This window comes from Ambystoma mexicanum, chromosome 13 (genome assembly GCF_040938575.1).
Source record: "Ambystoma mexicanum isolate Mex_15411 chromosome 13, UKY_AmexF1_1, whole genome shotgun sequence".
Classification (NCBI taxonomy): domain Eukaryota; kingdom Metazoa; phylum Chordata; class Amphibia; order Caudata; family Ambystomatidae; genus Ambystoma; species Ambystoma mexicanum.
In genome coordinates, this window is record NC_090938.1 from 623973243 (window position 1) to 623994676 (window position 21434).

Genomic DNA, 21434 nt, shown 5'->3' on the forward strand with positions numbered 1-21434 from the left:
TTGTGGGGTTATTGGTGTTTATTAAGTCCTGTTTTATCTCCTTTTAATCTGTGTGCTTTTTAGGCACCCAGTCTAACATTTTCTTTTTTCCTTCATTCTTTGCAAACATATTCAAAAATCCCAAACCTTTCTCCTCAGACTTCCCCTGCTCTTTTTACTCACTGTGTCACCCAAACAATCTAAAAAAAGAGAAAGGTTTCCTACCACATTTCCCTTCCTGGGTTTATAGAAACCTTTGCTTGTACCGGAGCAGTTTTCCTGTGGTGTGCATTCATCACTTTCTCATACAGTGTTTATGGTTGGAGAACCCTTTCCCATTGTGTGAGTCTTGTGTGCTTCCCTTTCGTCTGTCTTTGTCACTTGTTTCGTTATTCACAGGTTAACACCCTAGACAACATGTCCTTTTATTTGGAGGGAGTGCCGGGAAGAGAATTTGAAGAGCTGATCTTCTTCTCAACCTCTGTGTCAGAGGTCAAAGTAGGGAGCCAATAGCGAGAGACAGAGATTGGGCAGGGGGTGGTGGTTGAGATGGAGAGTGATGACGATGAGGTTTTAGTTGAGATTGTGAAAACAAAATCAAAATATCGAGGCTGAGTACCCCAAAAGGAAATACACTGAACACGGGTTACAAAGGAACATATGAAGAACTTTATTTTATACTGAACAGTTTTCCAAGAAAAGTAACAGATAACTATCGGCCCTCAGTACAACACAACAAGCATGGTTCAGTGTGTTCAGTGAGAGACGCTGTACATTAGAATTTGTCGCTCTTTTATACCATTTGCGGACATGATGTCCAACCCTAGATCAGTAATGTATTCCTCTAATACATTACTGATCTAGGGTTCATGCCGAGTTTGCATGTCCACATGCAACTAGTTTGCCTTTAATACATACGTCAACAAGTCTACATGGTAACAGTGTATTTTAGGATTTCTCTTAAAGGTCTTCGCAAACATTAATACAATGTAGTTAAACAAGTGTTCTCGGTTCAGCATTTGAATACATTGTTCTTAACACATGCTCGCGGATTAGTTTCATTGGCGCGAGTAATCCTTTACACACAGGTCAGGGAAGGGCAAGGTCTCAGTTCACGACCCCAACAAGTGGGCTCCATGCAAGTTACATATTAATTACACACAGAGGTCAAGACGGCCATGTTGTATTTCGGAATGACATTGTCCACCATTTTAACTCACAGGGTGACTTTACAGAGAGAACCTAAAATGGCAGATTGACCTAAAATGGCGGCTTACATTGATTCTAAGGTCAGGCGCTTGCAACACGGATTCCTTCGTAAGTGGCTTATAAGCAGCTTGGCATAGGCCAATATACATATTTTCATTGCAATAGGAGGTACGATATAATTTCCCATTTGACAAGATGAGGCAGCTAGAGATTGAGGAGAGTTGGGTGAAGCTTGAAGGGCAAGCAAAAGAGCATGGTCCTTTGCAGAGGTCCATGCCAGGGGAGAGAGACATTGGGCCACTTGATGTGCTCGAAGTAGCTGGTGGGTTGTGTGCCAGGGAGGATGTGGTAACCAATAAGTGGGGTGTGTAGCTAGTTCCTGCAGAACATGAACGAGTACATTGACCTTAGAGTTGTCAGTGAAGAGGTGGTATACTCTAAGAGCAGCATATGGAGGTAGCCAAAGAATTGATGGCCTAGAATTCCTTACCTGAAGCGTTGGTCCACATGTTCATTGTCAGCTGGACTTTCTTACCCTAAATATCGGGTGCCATTCTCACTGCTTCCAGAACAAAGTCACAGAGGCATGGTTCTGATGGGTGCACAAGGTAATGCTGACACAAAATACCCAACGGAAATCAACAAGGAGAATAAATAATCTGATGCCACAATGTAATAGGGAAGCACATCTATTGCCAACATTATACCCAGGTTGTCATTGAACAGACAATGCTTTTTGTGGGTTGTGCGATATTTTGCAACACTCACAAGAGCCTCATCAACTATGGGCTTGAGTACTGGGGGGGGGGGGGGTTGTGGGGTAACGTTGTCAGCATTCTATGGGATCTGCTTGCAAAGATGGTGCTCAGAAAGGACCTGTACAATGGTTTGGTGTGATTATATCAATTTATTTTATATTGAATGCCCATATATCAAATTTTTTATATTGAAAATATTTATAGTGAATGCATTTACGGGTGCGGTAAAGGTTTACATATTTTTAGGAATCGGTCGGGTGGGTTTTTAGGGGTTGAAAAAAAAAGTGCATTCATTCTAAAAGTTTTTAATACAAAAAATATTCGAGATATGTGCATTCAAAATACTATAGTTTGATATATAGCCCAAACATTTGCATCGTTAGGTTTCTCTGGTGCAATGGAGCAGGATGATTGTGTAAAAGTGCCCATTGCCTACAGTCAATGGGTGGGAGGCTGTCCTGTGAACCTATCTTTGTGTCAAGCATGTGGTTGATGCCACCTCATCTGGGCCCGCAGGGAAGAGGTACCCAAATTGGATCCTGGCCTCCCTCGCAAGAAGCTTTTTTTTGCAAACATGGCAGGTGGCAAAATGCGGTTGTTGCTATTCTGCTGTAAAATAACTCTACACACCCATTTCAATTTTTGAGGGCTTAGGAAGGCCCCGACCTCTCCCCATTCTTCGGGTCTGCTCAGTGTACATTGAAGTAGATTCTGTATTTGTTCTCTTTGCAGAGGTGCCAGTGGTGCTGCTGTATACTTCCAATAGCATGTGTTTTTCAGACTGTTTTTGTGGAAGACTGTACAGTACACTGGCACACGGGGAGTGTTTGACGCTTGCTTATTGTGTACAGTGCTTGCACCTCACTTTGCAGCATCACCCCATTACTGCGCAGCTGAAAATACTGAGGACGAAATTCACCGTAAATATATGTGGGGGAGTGGGTTAGGGTAATACAAAATATGAGGGTACTATTGAGGGACGATGGGGGGGTCCACCCGCATATCATTGCGGTGACATGTGCTGGAATAAAAAATTAACATTTTCGTTCTCTATATTTTAAACTCGCAGTAATCACATAGATTGGAACATGGGGAGGGTTTGAAGCTTGCTTTCTGTGCGCAGTACTTGCAGTGGAATTTGCGCACAGTGCTTGCACTTGAATTTGCTGTCCAGTAGCACACAGGGATTGGTTGAAGCTTGCTTCCTGTGCACAATGCTTGCAGTGGAATTTGTGTGTGCTGCTTGCATTTGAATTTGCTGTACAGCGGCACACAGGCATTGTTTGAAGCTTGCTTCCTGTGCACAATGCTTGCAGTGGAATTTGTGTGTGGTGCTTGCATTTGAATTTGCTGTCCAGTAGCACACAGGGATTGGTTGAAGCTTGCTTCCTGTGCTCAATGCTTGCAGTGGAATTTGTGTGTGGTGCTTGCATTTGAATTTGCTGTCCAGTAGCACACAGGGATTGGTTGAAGCTTGCTTCCTGTGCACAATGCTTGCAGTGGAATTTGTGTGTGGTGCTTGCATTTGAATTTGCTGTACAGCGGCACACAGGCATTGTTTGAAGCTTTCTTCCTGTGCACAGATGCTTGCAGTGGAATTTGTGCACCGTGCTTGCACTTGAATTTATCTGTACAGTGGCACATGGGGAGTGTATGAAGCTTGCTTCATGTGCACTGTGATTGTACTTGAATTGCATGGGCTCATCAATGCTGTACTCTCTTGTAGAGTCTTGCTGTCTCTCTTGCTATCTGTGGTATCCTCAAAGAAGATGTGTTTGAGTCTCAATCTTGAATCAGGCGAAAGAGCATATTCTGTGTTCTTTGTTTTGAAATAAATCATAGGTATGTTATGTTACCTTATGTTATTTGGTGTTGATATAGCGCCCTATATATCATTGGTATGATCTCAAAGCACTTGTAGGTTGAACTCCCTTCGGGACCATCGTTCAGGACAGTCGATAGTGTAGGGTAGCACACAGTGCTTGGGTGCACTCAATCGGTGTTCAGCCAGTGTGATTTGTAGGATGGTGGCTGCATCCTTACACTAGGTGTGGTGGTAGTGAGCGATCAGTCGAATGTGTGCAGTCAGGTGGTTGGTCTCCAAGACTGCAATCTGGCAGCATTAGGCCTGTGCAGGATGTTTATGTCTGCAGCTATGCCGATTTGTTTGTGGGTTATAGCTGTGATCTAACAGGTTGTTGAGGTGTTCATGGAGTATTTTTCATATGTGTGCAGCTAGGCTGAAATTGATCAAGGGGATATCTGCGCTCTATTGTTTGCTGGTGTAAAGTGGCTAGTGGGCATAGTGGTAGGAGAGGTGAGTGTCTGGAATGTATGCTGTACTTCTAGGAACCTACTGTTCCTGGTTACCTCTGGGTCTGGATGAGCTGGCAGCGATCGTCCTCATGTTTCACGGTAGTGGGACTCTGAAGTAGATTCACAGGTTGACCGGAGTAAGTTATGATTTGCACGATCACAGGGTCATTATTCTTAGGCTCAGCACTATGTGTCAGAGAGCCAATTTTCCGGGTCCATGGATGTGGTTTATGGTGGGCTAAAGGGTAGGTCTTGGCAGGATACTGGTTATAGGTCAGCATATATCTGGCTGCAACGTGGTCCTACCGAGGCAGTGGTACTAAGGGACAGGCAGGACAGAGACATTACACGGCCCGGTTGTTTGATGCTTGGGAGGGTTCCTATCTTTGTAATGCAGTCAGCCAAGGTAGGGGGTGAATGGGTATGATCAACGTGATGGCACCAGAGGCTGCTAGGACTGTCTAGTACTAACAGGAAGCGGTGAGTCGGTAGAGGTGTATTTTAGAGTCTGCAGGACAGTATGGGTGCAAATTGTGTTATCACGGTTTCTAAATCCTCTTTGATGTCTTGTTGGTCTGTTTCTATGGTCCCTTGAGCATTTTCAGGAATGACCTGCTGTTTATCATCTAAGTATTGCACTCTTTCATGCGGAGGTGATGTCAACTCTTCTTTCTCTTGTGCTTCAGATGGTGGGAGCTCAACTTCCTCCTCCGCCCGAACTCTATCCTCTACCACCTGATGCAAGAACGAGGGCAGTGCATGAACAATTACACTGAATGCACTAGATTCACTTGAGACAGATGCCTCGATACTTAGCAGATGGAAAGAGGAAGATCTGCAGGCACAGATTGATTAGTGTGGCCAATGCATAGACCTACATAATATCTGGGCTTCTCCAATGCTTGCAGCCACTGCTGTAGCAATAGGAAAATCCCAACATTCCCCCACCAGCCTCTACCCCGTCACCTTCTACATTGGGGTAATGCTGCAGATTCAGGCATTTCATTGCATTCCCCTGCGCCCTACCAAAACCAAATTGCTGAACACTTCTTCAGCCTTCTCCTTTGCTGACTGAATGCATGCATTGTTTTTCAGTGCTTTGACCTTCACCCCACATACAAAATGCAAGTCTGTCTAGCACCTGTTTTGGCATCCTCCTCAGCATACAAAATGCAAGCATGCCCAACACTTATTTGTTCTTTTTTTCTCTGCCTACCAAATGCACATGCAGCTTTCAGTGCTTTGACATTCTCCCCCAGCCTCCGCCTACAAATTGCAAGTCTGCCTGACGGTGCATTAACCTCCTGTGAACACAAAATGCAACTTCACCAAACACTGCTTTGACCTTCTCCTCCCCTTGCTTAACACTACATATACTTCTCCTCCGTATAGTAAATTCATATGGGGTTTTCAATGCTTTGGCTTCCTTCCCCACCTACTCCATGCACAATGAGTTCACAGTGCGTTGGCCTTTTCTCTGACTATTAAATGCCTGTAGGGTTCTTAGTGCTTTGGATTTCTCCCCATCTGCAAAATGCAAGCCTGACAAACACTGTCATCCTATCCATCCAGAAAATACATGTGCGGTGTTCAGTGCTTTAGCCTTCTCAATCTAATACTTGCACACAGGGATTTCTTGTTTTCTTTTTTATTGGAATGTCATAATGTACTGCATTGCACAAAAGCCACATCAAAGAGCAAGTGCAGTGGGTGGGGTCGGGAGATGAGACAAGGAGTACATGGAAATGATCATGACTCACATGCAGGCACTTTTCAGGGACATCTTACACAGTAAAAAAGAACAATCCAATTCTGTAGTGAGGGCGGTGGACTGCCGAAGGTGGGGTTGTCAGAGCATCTCTGCCTAGGAGCCAGAGCTTAAGGTCTCTCTTGCATCTTTGTCACTGTTATTGAGATAGGATGAGAAGCAGTATATTGTAAAGGGCTAGGCCTGGTGGTGAGACTTTCCTAGAAGCTACTGGCTTAAGGATCTAAGAGATTGCAGAGTAGAGAAAATATTGAATCGGTTGTGTAGGTACTATGGGCCTATGTTGTGTAGATACTCATGGATAATGCATAAGATGTTATGGGGGGTTTTACTAGCTATGGTGAGCCTGTTCAGTGAAGGCAGGCTGGGGGAGATGCTGTGATGTCTTCTGACCCTACGCATACCTTTTCCAACTCGACTGACCAGGTGGAGATTCCTAAGCAAGTATTGGGGTACACCTGATAGGCTGCATTTGTGTTCATTAAATTGTGGAAGGATTAGTGTTTAAACACATTCTTTTCTTTATGAAAATACCACAAGGGGGATAGGTTTAGAAGTAGGTGGAGGTCAAGGTTGGCCTTTCTGTCAGCAGCTTTTCCCTTGGTCTCCAGGAGTACAGGAATGCTAGGTTATTTAGCATGGAGGAGGGGGCTGTGGGGGCACATGGGTTGGACCAAGGGAAGGGTGTTGCTGCATCATTCTTTAGGCCAAATGTGATGACTTCTGTATTGTCTCCATTTAGCCAGGGATAGCTCTCTGGCATCCACTCAAAAATGTGGTGGGTGTTGTGGGAGATAGAGTTGAGTAGATGTGTGTCAGAGATAAGATGGATAAGTCCTTGTAGAACTGTTACGGGCAGCTCAGGGAATCTAGGAGGGGGGTTAGGGGATTCATATAAACAGTGAGGAGACAAGACATATCATTCAGGGAGTCCAAAGGGAGTATCATGCTTCTGCTAGGAATTTACCTAATGTCATTGGTAATATCAGTCTTTTAAGAAGGATTCAAAGCACAACAGGGCATGTCCACTAATTCTGAAGTATTCCGGATGGCTGTGCAGTACAATGTTACAGTCGACTGTGCCATAAGAAACTGATAAATTGAACAGGATCAGGGTAGCAGGTGTTTTAGTATCCAGGATCTGGAAAATATTTCTCTGATGTCCATTAGTGTTGTTTTAGTGTCACATGATAGTTTGGAAACAGTTGGCAGTTCTATTCGTCATTGCATTAGTGAAGTCAATACCTTTTCTAGGATTTTGGCTTTGAAAGGAATATTGGTATAGGTTTGCAATTGAATGGTTTGGTTGGACCAGCATTCCACTTATTTGGGGTTGGGGTGATGATTTCCTTTTCCATGGTTGCAAGAATGCACCCAGATGTCAAGAGGGATTGCGGACATGGAAGTTAAGGCGGCTGCTACAAATAGTGCTTAAATGGCAATGTGATGTTTAAGAAAGATGGGAGGAAGACTTTGGGCACATGAGGCTTCCAGTTTGGCAGTTATCTTGCTGACGAGACAATGGGTGGAGAAAATTGAAGGAAAAAAGAAGTTTGACCAGAGGATAGCTCAGGAGTAACGTGTTTGTCTTGAAAGCAAGGCAATGCAGTGCAACACATGTTCGAATCCCGGTCTTGCGCACTATAAAAGAACAATTATAATTATAATAATTATAATGCAGTGTGGCATAAAATGGTATTTGTGGATAATAGGCGTTTCCATCTCTTTGAGGATAGCGAATAACTCTTTGGTACTAGAACTAGCTTGATTTATTCTGTTGTTGTACGAGTCTCGTTTAGTACAAAGTATTTCTTCCTTATATTTAGCAGATAAGTTCATTAGATTGTTTTTTTTTTTTCTCTGCGGAAGGGAGGTGTTTCCATATAGCTTCCAATTTTCTTTTTTCAGCATGTAGGATTTTTAATTCAGGAGTGAACCACGAATTCAAGTGAGCTTTTAATTTACGCAATTTGAGGGGAGCAATGGTGTTGGGAGCTTTGTTCATGGTGGAGTTGTATATCTCCACTAGCTTGTTAGGATCTTTAATAGGATAACATCCACTGTGATTTTACGTTTGTACCTTGTATGACATGGGGGTGCTATCAGGTCTTGTTTATTTTTTTGAGTGTTTATTGAGAGGGTAAATGACACTAGGTAATGATCTGTCCTAGATTGGGGAGTTATGGCAGTCATTTTAGTGTCACAGTTAAGGTCGGCTACCCAGTCAAGGGCTCTGCCTTTGCTGTGGGTAGGTTGAGTGACCTTTAGTTTGAAGCCTTGCTCTGTAACAGTATTGGCGACTGCTGTTGCTTGTTGATCATTCGGGTCATTCAGTCCTAGATTGAAGTCGCCTAATAGTAACATTTGAGAGGATGTTTTGATATTCTCTTCATAAGTAGCATCAGATTTTCCTTGTAGGTGCAAATGGGCCCAGGGGGTCTGTATACTAGTTGAATAGTAATGGTGTGGGATTTGTCAATGGGTATTTTGGCTGTCAGTAGCTCGCAAGATGAAAGTTTGGTGGTCAAGGCTAATCTGAGGTCTAGGTTGGATTTAGCTATGATGGCGATTCCACCCCCTCTGCACCCCCTCCCTCTGCCATCGACGAGCGACGCTGCGGCAAGATGGCCGCCTTCGCGAACGCACCAGGAGCGTTCCCCACAGTTGCCTAGCAACCAGATCAGCATATTCCCCGGCGTAGACGACCGGAGGCGGAAGCCGGCCCTCTGCTGCCTAAGGCCCGTGAGCCAAAGGCCCCTCCTGTCTGCCCCTCAGCCCACTACCTCCATGGGCAGGAGCCCTGCTGCACCCTCTCTCCGGCAGCTCCGTGTGCCCAAGCTGGATCAGGCTGCAGGAGCAGCTGATCACGAGGCGCATTAAGCACTTCGCTCGCCCGCCAGACATTCCTTTCTTTTCGGCATCCGCCGCAACATCTAGGAGCCTGCCAGCCCCCACCACTACTGGGCCTACTCCCCTGTGCCCGCACCGTTCACACGCATCCCCGCAAGGGAAACCCAACGAGCGACGCTGCGGCAAGATGGCCGCCTTGGCGAACGCACCAGGAGCGTTCCCCACGGTTGCCTAGCAACCAGATCAGCATATTCCCCGGCGTAGACGACCGAAGGCGGAAGCCGGCCCTCTGCTGCCTAAGGCCCGTGAGCCAAAGGCCCCTCCTGTTTGCCCCTGTCCGCCACTGCGCTACGGCGCGAGACGCTGCCCTGCCACCTATTGAACTAAGAACTATGGACCTCAATGCGCACAGGCTAACCACTCGGATGACAGAGCAATCGTAAGTCACCGCTGCTGCAAATGATAATGCATAACGTCCCCCTAGCCAGCACCGAGACTGCATGCCTCCACTGTGTTAGCCTGCCTCCACTGTGTTAGCCTGCCTCCACTGTGTTAGCTTGCCTCCACTGTACTAATCGGCCTCCACTGTGATAGTCTGCCACGTGTATCTATCTCATGCCCAGTATGTCCTCCTCGATCTTCCACATCTGCCTACCCTGTGCGCTACTAACCCTCATGATCACACTACTCAGCCACAACAGACAGCACCACACGCTCGACCAACATTCACAGGGACACCACCCAACTATAATGGACCATTTGCGCACGCTCACACCTCCAGCACTACTCACGGCACTGACACCAGACGCCAACCTCAGACTAGTCAGACTCAGAGCCCGCACAGCTCCCTCCCAACACCAGGCCAACACTGCACCCATAACACTCAGAAATTACAGACTCAGCTCACGTACCACGAAAGTTAGTATTCCACACTATCAAAGGAACACAACCTCACACCACAGTAGTAAGTCTACAATCAATATACCCAGCAGTATTCCCTGCGCCCAAATTAACGCTACAGACACAACAAATCTTCTTACCAGAGGTCCACAGAACTCCGGCCGTACTCCATACAAATGCGCTCTCCTCAATGTTAGATCCCTCAATGCTCACGCCATTGAAGTACATGACCTACTTACCTCACATGATTTAGACATACTAGCCATCACCGAGACATGGCTTCACCAAGCGTCCGGCCCTACCATCGCTCTAGCCCTCCCCCCCAGGGTATGCCATCATCAGACAAGACAGAATGACCAAAATAGGAGGGGGGGTTGCCCTTATACATAAGGAAACCCTACCCATTAGAATCATACCACATAAAGAGGACGGAAAGGCTGACATCCTTTCTACCAAACTAGCTCCATCACCTAACTGTACGATTAATATCCATACCATCTACCGTCCACCTTGCCCTTCCACCAACTTTCAAGGCCAAATTAACACCTCGTAGGAAACAACATTAAAAAATCCACGAAATCACTCCTCTTAGGAGACTTAAACTTAGGACTCAACGACCTCAAGGACAAAGCTGCCCTATCTCTAGCTAAGGACCTCCACAACTTAGGATTCTCCCAAAAAAATCGTAACGCCCACACATGCTAAAGGGCGCACCCTGACTGGATCTCTGACCACAACTGCAACATATCAATCACTGCCAACACCAGCCTCCCTTGGACAGACCATAACCTCATCCTGTTCGATATCCCCTGCACTATAAGTAGTAGAGTGCCCACCAGAGCTGCTGCTACTCTAGCCAGAAGTGCAAAAAAACTCACAGCAGCCAATATCAGTGCACTACTCAACATGTCCTGTCTCAAGCCCCCCTTCTCAACAGACCCTAATACACTCGCTGATATATTTAAAGACAATATCACAAGGGCAGTCAACACTGCCGCCCCCTTAGAAAGCAAAAAAGAGAAAAAATCCTCCCACTCCAACTCCTGGTTCTCAGAGGATCTTGAAGCAATGCGCACAGACAAACGTCAAGCGCTCAAGAACTGGCAACGTAACCCCAGCGACAACACAAAAGATATATTCAAAACCCTAGCCAAAAAATACAAAGAGGCCATCTTCCTAGCCAAATCCGAAGCCTACAACCAACGCATCAATGCGGCCAACTCTCAATCTAAAGAGCTATTCTGTATCTTTAAAGAAATAACCATACCGCCCACTTGCCCAGATGAGATCATCAAGGACGAGGCCTGGTGCACAGGCATACAAACAGCCATGCTAGAAAAAATAAACCTCCTCACAAAAAAAGATATCACACCACTACAACTCCTTACCTAAGCAAAGTTCATACGCACATATGAATCATAGTCTCAAAGCCACCAACATTCCCAAGTTCACTTTCTCCGAAATCACCAATACTGAGACTATCAACATCCTTCAACATCTCAAACCCTCACTCTGTAAGGGTGACATATGCCCCCCAAAAATCATCAAAGAATGTGCTGAGCAGCTCGCTCCTCTCATCACAGCGTTCATTAATGCATCATTTAGGTCAGGCATTGTCCCAGACACCCTCAAAGAGGCCTCGGTGCGCCCCTCCTAAAAAAAAAACACACTTGATCCCGCAACCCCTAACAACTATCGCCCCATAACCACAGTTCCATTCCTTCTAAAATGACTTGACAAAGCCGCCCATATACAGATCCAACACTACCTGGAATCAAACGCAATTCTATGGAAGAGGCAATCTGGATTCCGTAAGGGACACGGAACCGAAACTGCCCTTCTAGACTTAAAAAACGAAATCACTAACATCCTAGACAAGGGCAAGCCCGCCCTCCTCCTCCTCCTCGACCTATCAGCAGCATTTGACCTAGTAGATCACGACACTCTCACCAACCATCTAACTCACGCAGCACACTTTTCCAAGGACGCGGCCTCATGGGTAACTTCCTTTCTCCAAGGCAGAGCTATGAAAGTCTTCTCTAACATAGCTCATGCTGCACCATCCATCATCCACTGTGGGGTTCCTCAAGGCTCCTGCACGGCACCAACGCTATACAACCTCTTTACCAAGCCCCTATTTGACAAACTGGACGCCATGGGGATCACCTACACGAACTACGCTGACGACACACAGATACTCCTTCCCCTGACTGGTAACTATCATCAAGACTCCACTTCACTCCAACTAATCTACTCCACCATACAAGCCTGGATGGCCACCAACGGCCTCTGCTTGAATGGGGACAAAACTGAAATCCTCATCTTAGGCCAGAAGCCCACCCTTGCCAACCTCAACCCACTCTACACTAACTTTAACATAGACAACTGCACTATCCCAGTCCTATCATCAGTTAAAACACTACGTGTTCACATAGATGCCACCTTATCTATGGATAAACAAGTAAGCGAAATAGTCTCGGCTTCTGCACTGAGCACTAAACTCATCAATGCAATAAAACCGTTCCTTACAAAAGATAACTGCCTGTCCATCGCTAGAGCCACTATTGGAGCCAAACTGGACTACTGCAACGCGCTCCTAGCCAGCACCTCCAAGAACAATTTAGCAAGGCTCCAAACCACCCAAACTAATGCTCTTAGTGCGGCTCTCAGCATTCCAAAAAGAGAGCACATCACCCTAGCCAGGAAAGCCGTCCACTGGCTCCCAGTTAAGGACAGGATTGCTTTCAAAATCCTGACCACTACGCATAAATGCATCAACCTCACAGCACCATCCTACCTATCTGACACGCTGTCTAGATCCCAATCCTATGACAAGACCCACCAGATCCACATACGCCAACTGTCTCACCATACCACGCATCAATAGATCCAAGGCCGGAGGTATAGGCTTCCCCTACCTGGCACCTAAGCTTTGGAACGCATTGCCGACCAACCTCAGAGCAGAAACATCCCTCCTCTCCTTTCGGAAACAACTTAAAACTGCTCTTTTCAACTAACTTGTGCACCTGACCACCACTACTATCTCTATGTACAAGTACTCAAGCATAACCATTACCCAATCTAACCAAGGGTACAACTGCCTGTAACTAAGCTTAAGAAACACTGTAACCAGCGCCACAATGCCTTCGGTCTGATGTGCGCTTAACAAATGCGAATAAATAAATAAATAAATACAACTCTGTCAGCTCTTACAATTGTGTAATTATCTGGTACAGCGAGAATGTGTGATCGATGCTGCCGCATTCAGCCAGGATTCTGTAATGGCCAGGAAATCTAGATTGTCGACAATGATTAGATCAGCAATCTTCGATGCGTGCGCTTCTAGTGATCTAGCGTTAATTAGCGCCCCCCCTTGATAGTCTGTGTGCAGACTTTATTAGGGGAGATGCTTTGTTTATTCTGTTTAGGTACTTTATTATGGTTGGTTAAGTTTTTGGTTGATACTTTCCTAGGTCCGGAGAGATTTGTGGTGATATTTGGGAGCAGATTAGTATGATGGGTGTCCAGCAATGTCTGGAATCTAGTGGAAAGTCTGAAATCTCTGACTATGGTTGTGCAAGGCAGATTTGAGGGTGCAGACTTGATATGTACTCCATTGTCATAGTACGTATTGGGTAAAGACTGAAGTCTGGTGCTGAGTCTGAGATTTCTGTTAACAGTCAGGCAGGGCTGACTTGTGGGCAAGGGTTTGATGTGGGATCCATTTGGGTGTAGAGTAGGCTTAGGTGGAGGATGAATTTCATTCCCCAGGGTGCCTAAAAATTGCGTTTTCTGGAAAGAACTTAACTTAGGTAAAAAGTAAGTTGGCCTAATGGTTGAGTCAAGGGACCTATAGTTAATGTTAAGGGAAGGTAGGAATTTGGAAGGTTTAATCCCAAATGTTAGCGGTGGGGACATATTATGTGTGGCTTTCGGGAGTTCTAAGGTCGAATAATCAGTCAAAGTGGGGTGATAATAATAATAATAATAATAATAATAATAATAATAATAATAATAATAATAATAATAATAATAATAATAATAATAATAATAATTTGGCATTTATATAGCGCTACGAACCCTCAGGTATCTGAGCGCTGCTTATTATTACCCACGGTGTGTGGTGATGGCTGGCTTGAGCTAGGCAGAACAATAAGGTGGCTAGGAGGCGGCCGACAGCCTGCATATTGTGATCGGTGGGCGTAGGAGGAGGAGGCGTTCCACTCAGTATGATAGAGTAAGGTACCGATGCTGCCGCACACTGTGGTCTAAAGGATTGGCCATAGATTGGCCTGGCAGATAGTACTGTGGTACTGAATTCAAATAGAGTACCACCGTGAGATGCAGAGGGGACAAGTCAGGAGGGGTACATTAACCAGGTGGAAGGCTAACCATGTTTATGCACAATATGCAGCACTCTCTTAGGTGTCAGCACGGTACTAGTAATCATTGGCAGTTTAAGGGAACTTGACAATATAAGCATGCCCACAGTTCAAGACATGTGCCAGACATGCAGTTATACACATTGCAGTTTTTAAGTCAGTGATTATCATATGCGTATTCAAGGTGTATCAGGCAACCGCAAGCAGTTACTAATACATACAGATATGGCACACAGTAATGTAGTGGTGGTAGAGTCTTTATGCAATTCACAGTGGCAAGATGGGCTGGCATTGACATACAGATATGGCACACAGTACTGTTGTATCGGTACAGGCTAGATGCAATTCACAATAGCAGGATGGGCTAGCTACGTCGTACGGATATGGCGCACCATAATGTAGTCGAGGTGCAGACTATATGCAGTTCCCAATAGCAGGATGGGCCCTTTGTGTCGTACAGATAAGGCTCACAATAATGTTGTGCTCTGAATGAGGATTCGGGGATAGTGCAAGGTAATCCACATTCGGTAATCTTGCAGACTGGCCGACTACAAGCACACAATGACGCGGTAAGCTAAATGTGGCGTTCAGAGCCGTACAGAGTATTACAGCCAGCTCGGTTTGTCCAACAGTACCAATGCAGACAGGGTGTAATAGCCCGAAGGCTAGGAGTTGTATTAGTTGTGTGAAAGGCCAACTAACTTCCGTTTGTGGTGTCGCGGCCGTCTAGATGCAACATAGAGTGGTGTCGGACAAGCGACAGAACACATATAAAATACAAGAGTACAGTAATATAGGAGCGGGATGCGGACTCAAAAGAACTTAGTCCTTAGACATGCAATGGTCATAAACGTATGTTGGTGCAATACAATAACTATGCAGGTCATGTTCCTAATGAGAATTGCTATTTGTAATACAATAATACACAACACCTCACATGTCACCAAACCACCCAACTTGACACTCTTAACATTGGTGTCTTCCCAAATCACTTGCTTTGGTTCACACTAAACTGGTTGTTATCACCACATTATTCACAATGCTGCACAATGTGTATACCCACTACAGCCTTGAAAAAGCCCCCTGTCGTGCTGAAACATCTGTTGGCTGAACTGTACAAATACTTTCACCAGGCTATAAAACAACAAGAAGTTTCTGCCAATTTTTACATACATGGTAAAGATTACTGAGCAAAAATTCGCAACCGACCTAGCGCCAGTTTGACACAGGTTCCCACCCCACCATAGTCTAACCAATTTTCGAGATGGAAGGGCACCGTCTCACATGAACCGATTCATTGGCAGCAAGGTCCCCCATAGTGCCCAATGATCAGTGCTGTGATCTCCACATTCTAGTGCCATGCCATCCCCTGTTCGGTCTCTAAACTAGATCACATGTTCATGGGGTCTCGCCAACCAGAAAAGCACCTTTCATATCACTTAGAGTCTCGGTGTAGTTTTAACGTGCCCCAGCACACTGGCTGCCTTTGTTGTGGTCTTTTTCCTGACCTTGTCAGTCGATTCAGATGTTTTGTGTTTTACTGAAATGCTGTAGCCTTTATACTCAGGCAGTAGAAACCCCAGTATTCTTTCACCTCCTGCCTCAGGAGTATGGATGTTTTGTGGGTGCAGGAGTTGTAGTTTTCCCTCTATGGGTTCTCCAATGAATTACGGAAGCAGAACCTGACCTTCCACTGTTACTCTAGGCATTCTCCATGAAAACAAACACTTCTCTCATACCTCTGTGTTTGTTAGGCAACAGTAATCATGTCCAGCCCAGTGAAGGTTTCTCCAAAATTGCAAACTTCTTCAGTTGGCTATAGGGGGTCTCTAGCTTCAGCTACTGAACAAAAGGCATACCACCTGCCAGCCTTTGAGACCAGGCTTCGAGCAGGCTCTCCAGTCTAGACTTCCGAGTAAAACTGACCAACTCATCAGTGTGGCTCATTTGGCTTAGCCACTTCCTGTTCTGTATACTCCTTGCTAAATTGCCTATTCTCTTGCTCACTGCACAGTCTATCTCTCTAGTACTTCTTATCCTCTTCAACAATGTGGAATGTTGTAATAGCACCCTCAAAGTCAAGAGGGCTCTGGCTCTTTTAATGGTTAGGCTTAGAAGTAATTAGCGCTCTGATGTGCTGGTTCATGTCACCATTAGTAGGAGCAATAGTATTTGTATAGCCTATCACTAACAGATTTCTATTTGTGGCACTCACAAATTAACAATCCCTTGATTGCTTTAATGCAGATTGTGTTGCAGCAGTCTTTGCTCTTCTAGGCACTATCTAGTTTTTTGCTTTAGTCAGTGCTTGTTTTCACTACGACTCATGCTGTGACATGTGCAGAACACTACCTGCAAGTCAAGGTCATTTTGCACCATGTATCATACAAAGTACTATGGAGCCGACAAAAGGAGTTGTCCCAATGCAGGGAGCCCCAATGGGAGGGTTGGAGTAGCCCTCAGCAGGAAGCAGACAGGAGGAACGTGTCACGTGATAATCCATCTGGTTGTTTGCATCAACAACAAGTTTATAATGTGTATGTATGGGGTGGACAGTCCCTCTTCTCCAGAAGGCCTGCAGTGTGATTCTCTAATATTCTGATAGTCTGGTTTCGAATTGGTCACCTGACTGGTAACATGTAAAGGTGGGAGACCTGACGGGCAGGGTAGGTTGTTGTGGCCAGTTCCTGTTAGGATGAGATCTTGTATTGTTCTTTGTCTTGTAGGACGAACAAAGCTGTCTCTGACTAGCCACTACCCAAAATCGATGAGTGGGATTGGCTTTTCGAACAGTAGCTTTCCTCGTGATAGGTTCTGACCTACTGGCTCCACCTCCTCCCCAGGTGTATGGTTTTTTGCTTTTCTTGATAACCTGTGATGTATGTTTTTGCCCATGCCCTGGTCCCCGGGGCCAAAGATTGCAAAGCACCTGTCCTCCATGTTAAGTGTCATGGAGGCCCTATACAGTGCTCTGGATCCTCTGCTTGCAAATGCGCATGCTTCCCTGCTCTGGAAGTCTTCAAACCGAGCGTGATTTCCCAGGTTGCTGCAGTATTTTCATTCTTGGCTCCTTTTCCGTGCCAGGCCGTGCGAACCATGAAGAGTGCCCACAAAGCTTGCCAACTCACCCGCTTGTATCACATGCATGGCTAACCTTTGCGGGGGCTGTTCGTCTCAGGATTTATTCCACCAGCGGTGGCACCAATACTGGACTCAATTGTTGCCCTCTCATGTGCCATATTTCTGGTTGGATGACAGGAGATCCTTGCCGACCTGTGCAGTTGCTGCACCCATGGATGTCATTTAGGGGTCGCCAGGGGTCGCAACTGCGACCCCTGAGGTCTCCCTTGCTACCCCCGTGGTCTCCCTTGCTACCAATGTGGTCTCCCTTGCTACCCCTAAAAAATGTAAAAAATGTTTTGGGGGAAAATTGAGGCTCCTGGGCTGTGCTCAGCAGCATGTGGCTCTTTGTTTCTGTAGTTGCTGGTTTTCTGATACCTATAGCCGGTAAGATAGCTCAGTGGGTTGAGCTCTGGCTGCTGTAATGTGTATGTGATCTGCAGGTTGTAGGTTCGACCCCCAGCAAGGTCAACTCGGCCTTTCATCCTGCTGAGGTTGATAAATGAGTACCAACACAGGTTGTGTGATATTGTATGTGCATTTGTTCTATATAAAGCGTTTAAGCATAAGTGCTATATAATAACACATCATTATCGTTTGGCATTGGATGTCTGCTTGCATTCACAGTGATTTGGTAATATGGGCCTATACACAATATTAACGATACATATGGTGCTCCATTCTTGTATGAAATGTATATCACTTTACAGTGATATCTAACCATAATTTTCGTAGTGTACTTAGAAACAATGCCATGTGATTCCACTTCCTGTTTTGCAGAGGGTCGAAAGGTCGTGTTTCATCACTTTCCGTGATGTCACTTCTGGCTGGGTCAAATTACTTCACTTCCTGTGATGTCATCAGAGGTCAAGGGTCATGTGATGTCACTTCCGCTACCCCTGGCATTTTGGTGAAATGACGTCCCTGGCTGCATGCCTGGGCCATGCAAGGTGACACTGGGATTGCTCTGGGAAACCCTGCATGTACTGCTTCCTGTGATCGCATCACTTAGCGAATGGCTTCTCCTGGCCCCCAGATTTCACCAGCCCCCCTGAAAGAGTGATATGCAGGCATGGGCGCATGTTTGGGGCAGGGGCAAGGGTGTTTGTCCCCCCACAACGTTTGTGACACATTGTTTTGACCAACTCATTTGGCAGGGGTCCCTTTCATTTAGATGTCATGTCTCCCCCAACATTTTCAGCAAAGTTACTCCTCTGTTTGCGGGTCACATCATCACACAACAAAGACAAAAGTCGATCAAGAAATCCCCCTGAATTGTTATTCTTAGTTGTGTCACTTGTTCAACACAGAACTAGAGAAGGCAGAAAATATAAATCTACAGATTTGGAAACTTTAAAATAATTCAAGTGTTTGTAAAGACAGCATGACACAGGTTGAAGTGTAAGTGAGGGCCAGCCAGTGTGAAATTGTGAAATTACAAGAAGGGTATGACGTCCTTTCATCGTCTGCCTTTTCTTCCCCAGGCTTTTCAAAGTGTACATTCCAATAAATGTGCTCATCAAATTTCTTAGGTGGGTGGGGGGTGGGAAAGGGCAGATAAGGGTTTGGGTGGGTGGGCAATGGCAAAAAATAAGTGTGGGAGGGAGGTTTTGGGGGGTCCCCCACCCAAAATGGGGATGAAAAGGCAGGTGATGAAATGACATGGAACCACAAGAAGGTACCTAAAGCAGAGACAAATGAAATTCATGCAGAGTCTTGCATTTGCAGAGGAACATATCAGATGCTTGTAGACAACGTGACAAGATAACCAAATATTTCGGGAATTACAAAATACATGCATTCAATGTTCCAAACTGCAGAATGTGCTGAAGTACCAAATAGAAAAACCAGATAAACAAACTGAGGGCTCTCTAAACAAAATGATATCCTTCGGTACGGTGCATATAGCATGTTTGGATCTTCTTATGAGGCTAGGGAGCCATTGGCCATGTTCTACAGAAGATAACAAAAACGAAAAATAGAAAACGCTAAGCAAAGGTGACGTTGTTGGCAGATGGTGACTTCAAGGGTTACCTTGACACGTTGGTTGCAGATGTACCCATTAGCCAAGGGTATTATGTATAGTGGAGTCCATGAACGTTTTACGTGGGTCCGCACGCACATTTTTCGAGTTTTTTCTGAGTTATGAATTTTCATACGCATGTTGTTGTTGTGCCGGATACAGTCACGGGGGACCCTGCGCAGGCTCCCCAAGTTTGAGGCCTGCTTATGGGGGACCCCATGCACTGTTTGAAGTGTGTGTGTATTCGTGCTCAGGGGAGCGCGCAAAAGTAGCTGATCTGGCAGTTTCCTGCTTTGCATGTGGGCATGTCGGGGCGTTCCAGCTGTGACTTGCGATTACGGTTACTTTGCACAAACAATTCCACGAATATGCATTGCACTCAGATTTTCTTAATTGCACAGGATCGCACAGTGGGCTTTTCGGTGTGCATCCCTTGGACCATTTCTGCGTGTAGTTCCATGAATCTGCCCCCAAATATGTTCGATCAAGTAGACCTAAACCTTAACCAAGTACCCCATAGGGCAGTGGTCTTCAGACTTTCAAGACCTGGCCACCCCTGAGTAAAATGTGGGAAGGCTGAACACCCCAGAAAATGCCAAATGGACACTAAGTCCAAATGGCTATGAATGTCACGTGCCGTCACTGAACCCTACTCCCAGTATAGTCCCTGCACTCCCCCACCTGGTCTCATCACAGTCTTTGGGCTCTTTCATCACACTACAAGCCCAGTTCCTGGGCTCTCCCACTTGAACACAGAACCTGGGCTCTCCCCAGCCTGCTCCCACCACTATCCCATGCCCCCCCCCATCCTGATCCAAGCACAGTCCCATGGGCAGTGGCTGCTGGTGACTTTTTTAAGTGGATGGAATTTCCATGTCTCCCAGATATGCCATAGCAACAGAGCGTAGTGAGGGAGCCTGAAACAATCAAGGAGGTTGAGGGGGTTACTCCCTGGGAATCTTTTTTAAATAATGGGTTAAAATGTTGCATTTTAGAGCATACTTTAAAGAAAAAAATTGTAAAAAGCCAAACAGTTTGCAATTGGTGCTGCGGGAGCAAGGGCCAAGAGGGCAGGCATGGTATTTATATGATATATGTCTAGTAAAAAAATACCATTCCTGTCCCCTGTGCTCCATAGTGCCTCGGGAGAGCTGATTTTGGCAGGTGGGTAGGGGAATTGAGCAACAAGGGCCTTTTTAAAATGCTGTACAACCCTCATACCCTCCCGCCCCCCCACTCACCAAAGATCAGTTCCACGGACCAACACAACCACACACACACACTCAGACAGCATTCTCACAGCAAGCACTCTATCATTCACATGAGCACCCATCTTCATACACTCACTCATAACACAAGCATAAATACATGCATCCATGTACACATATAAAAATAACAAATAAATGAACATACATTTACCTTCTGCCCCGGTCCTGAAGTTTCCTCCCCAATGCTCCAGCTCCTGCATCATGAACAGGAATTGGGAAACAAGAGCTTCCTGGTTCCTGTACATGCATGCAGGGATATGAATGTGTGTGCTGGAACGCCCTGCTTCAGCCTGCTCTGTCTGTATGTACGAGGAGGCACAGGGGTTACAGACATGCAGTTCCATAGTCACCATTTGCAATGAGCTATGCAAGGCTGGCAAAGCAAAACACCCAGAGCCTTGATTGGCTCATTGAGCATGTGCGGCTGCCATTTAAATAAATAAATAAAATACAATTTTACATTTTAGGGTGGGGTTCGCATCCCCCCTGTAAATTCTGCTGTGTCTGGTGGTGTGCCTCACAGTAGAATACCTCTGCCGGAGGTGAAAGTGAAGCAGCCATCTTGCAATGTGGAAGCTATCTGGCTTCATTATTGTATTGTGTTAATCAGCTGTTTCTAATTGCCCAAATAAACTGATCTCTTGCCAGGAAATAATCAACACATGCCATTATAATATTAATCGCTTACTTGTACGGCACTATCGTCAAAGCTTTTTACATAGACCATCTGGATACACGTATTGTCACCCAACCGAAGTTGGTACCCATTATGCATTCAAAGAAGGATGACAGCCTGGGTTGGCTTTGCCAGGATTTGAACCTTCAACCTGCAGATCACAAACAGATCTGAGCAGGGAGCAC

General features: G+C 45.7%; 1 protein-coding gene across 1 annotated transcript in view; it reads right to left on the reverse strand.

The window, feature by feature from the left end:
• LOC138520468 (putative golgin subfamily A member 6-like protein 3) overlaps positions 1-21434 on the reverse strand; it is a 120932-nt gene that overhangs the window by 27382 nt on the left and 72116 nt on the right. The window contains exon 2 of the mRNA XM_069632841.1: positions 4806-4997. Within this exon, the coding sequence (XP_069488942.1) occupies positions 4806-4997 (192 nt within the window). The remainder of the gene's footprint in view (positions 1-4805; positions 4998-21434) is intronic.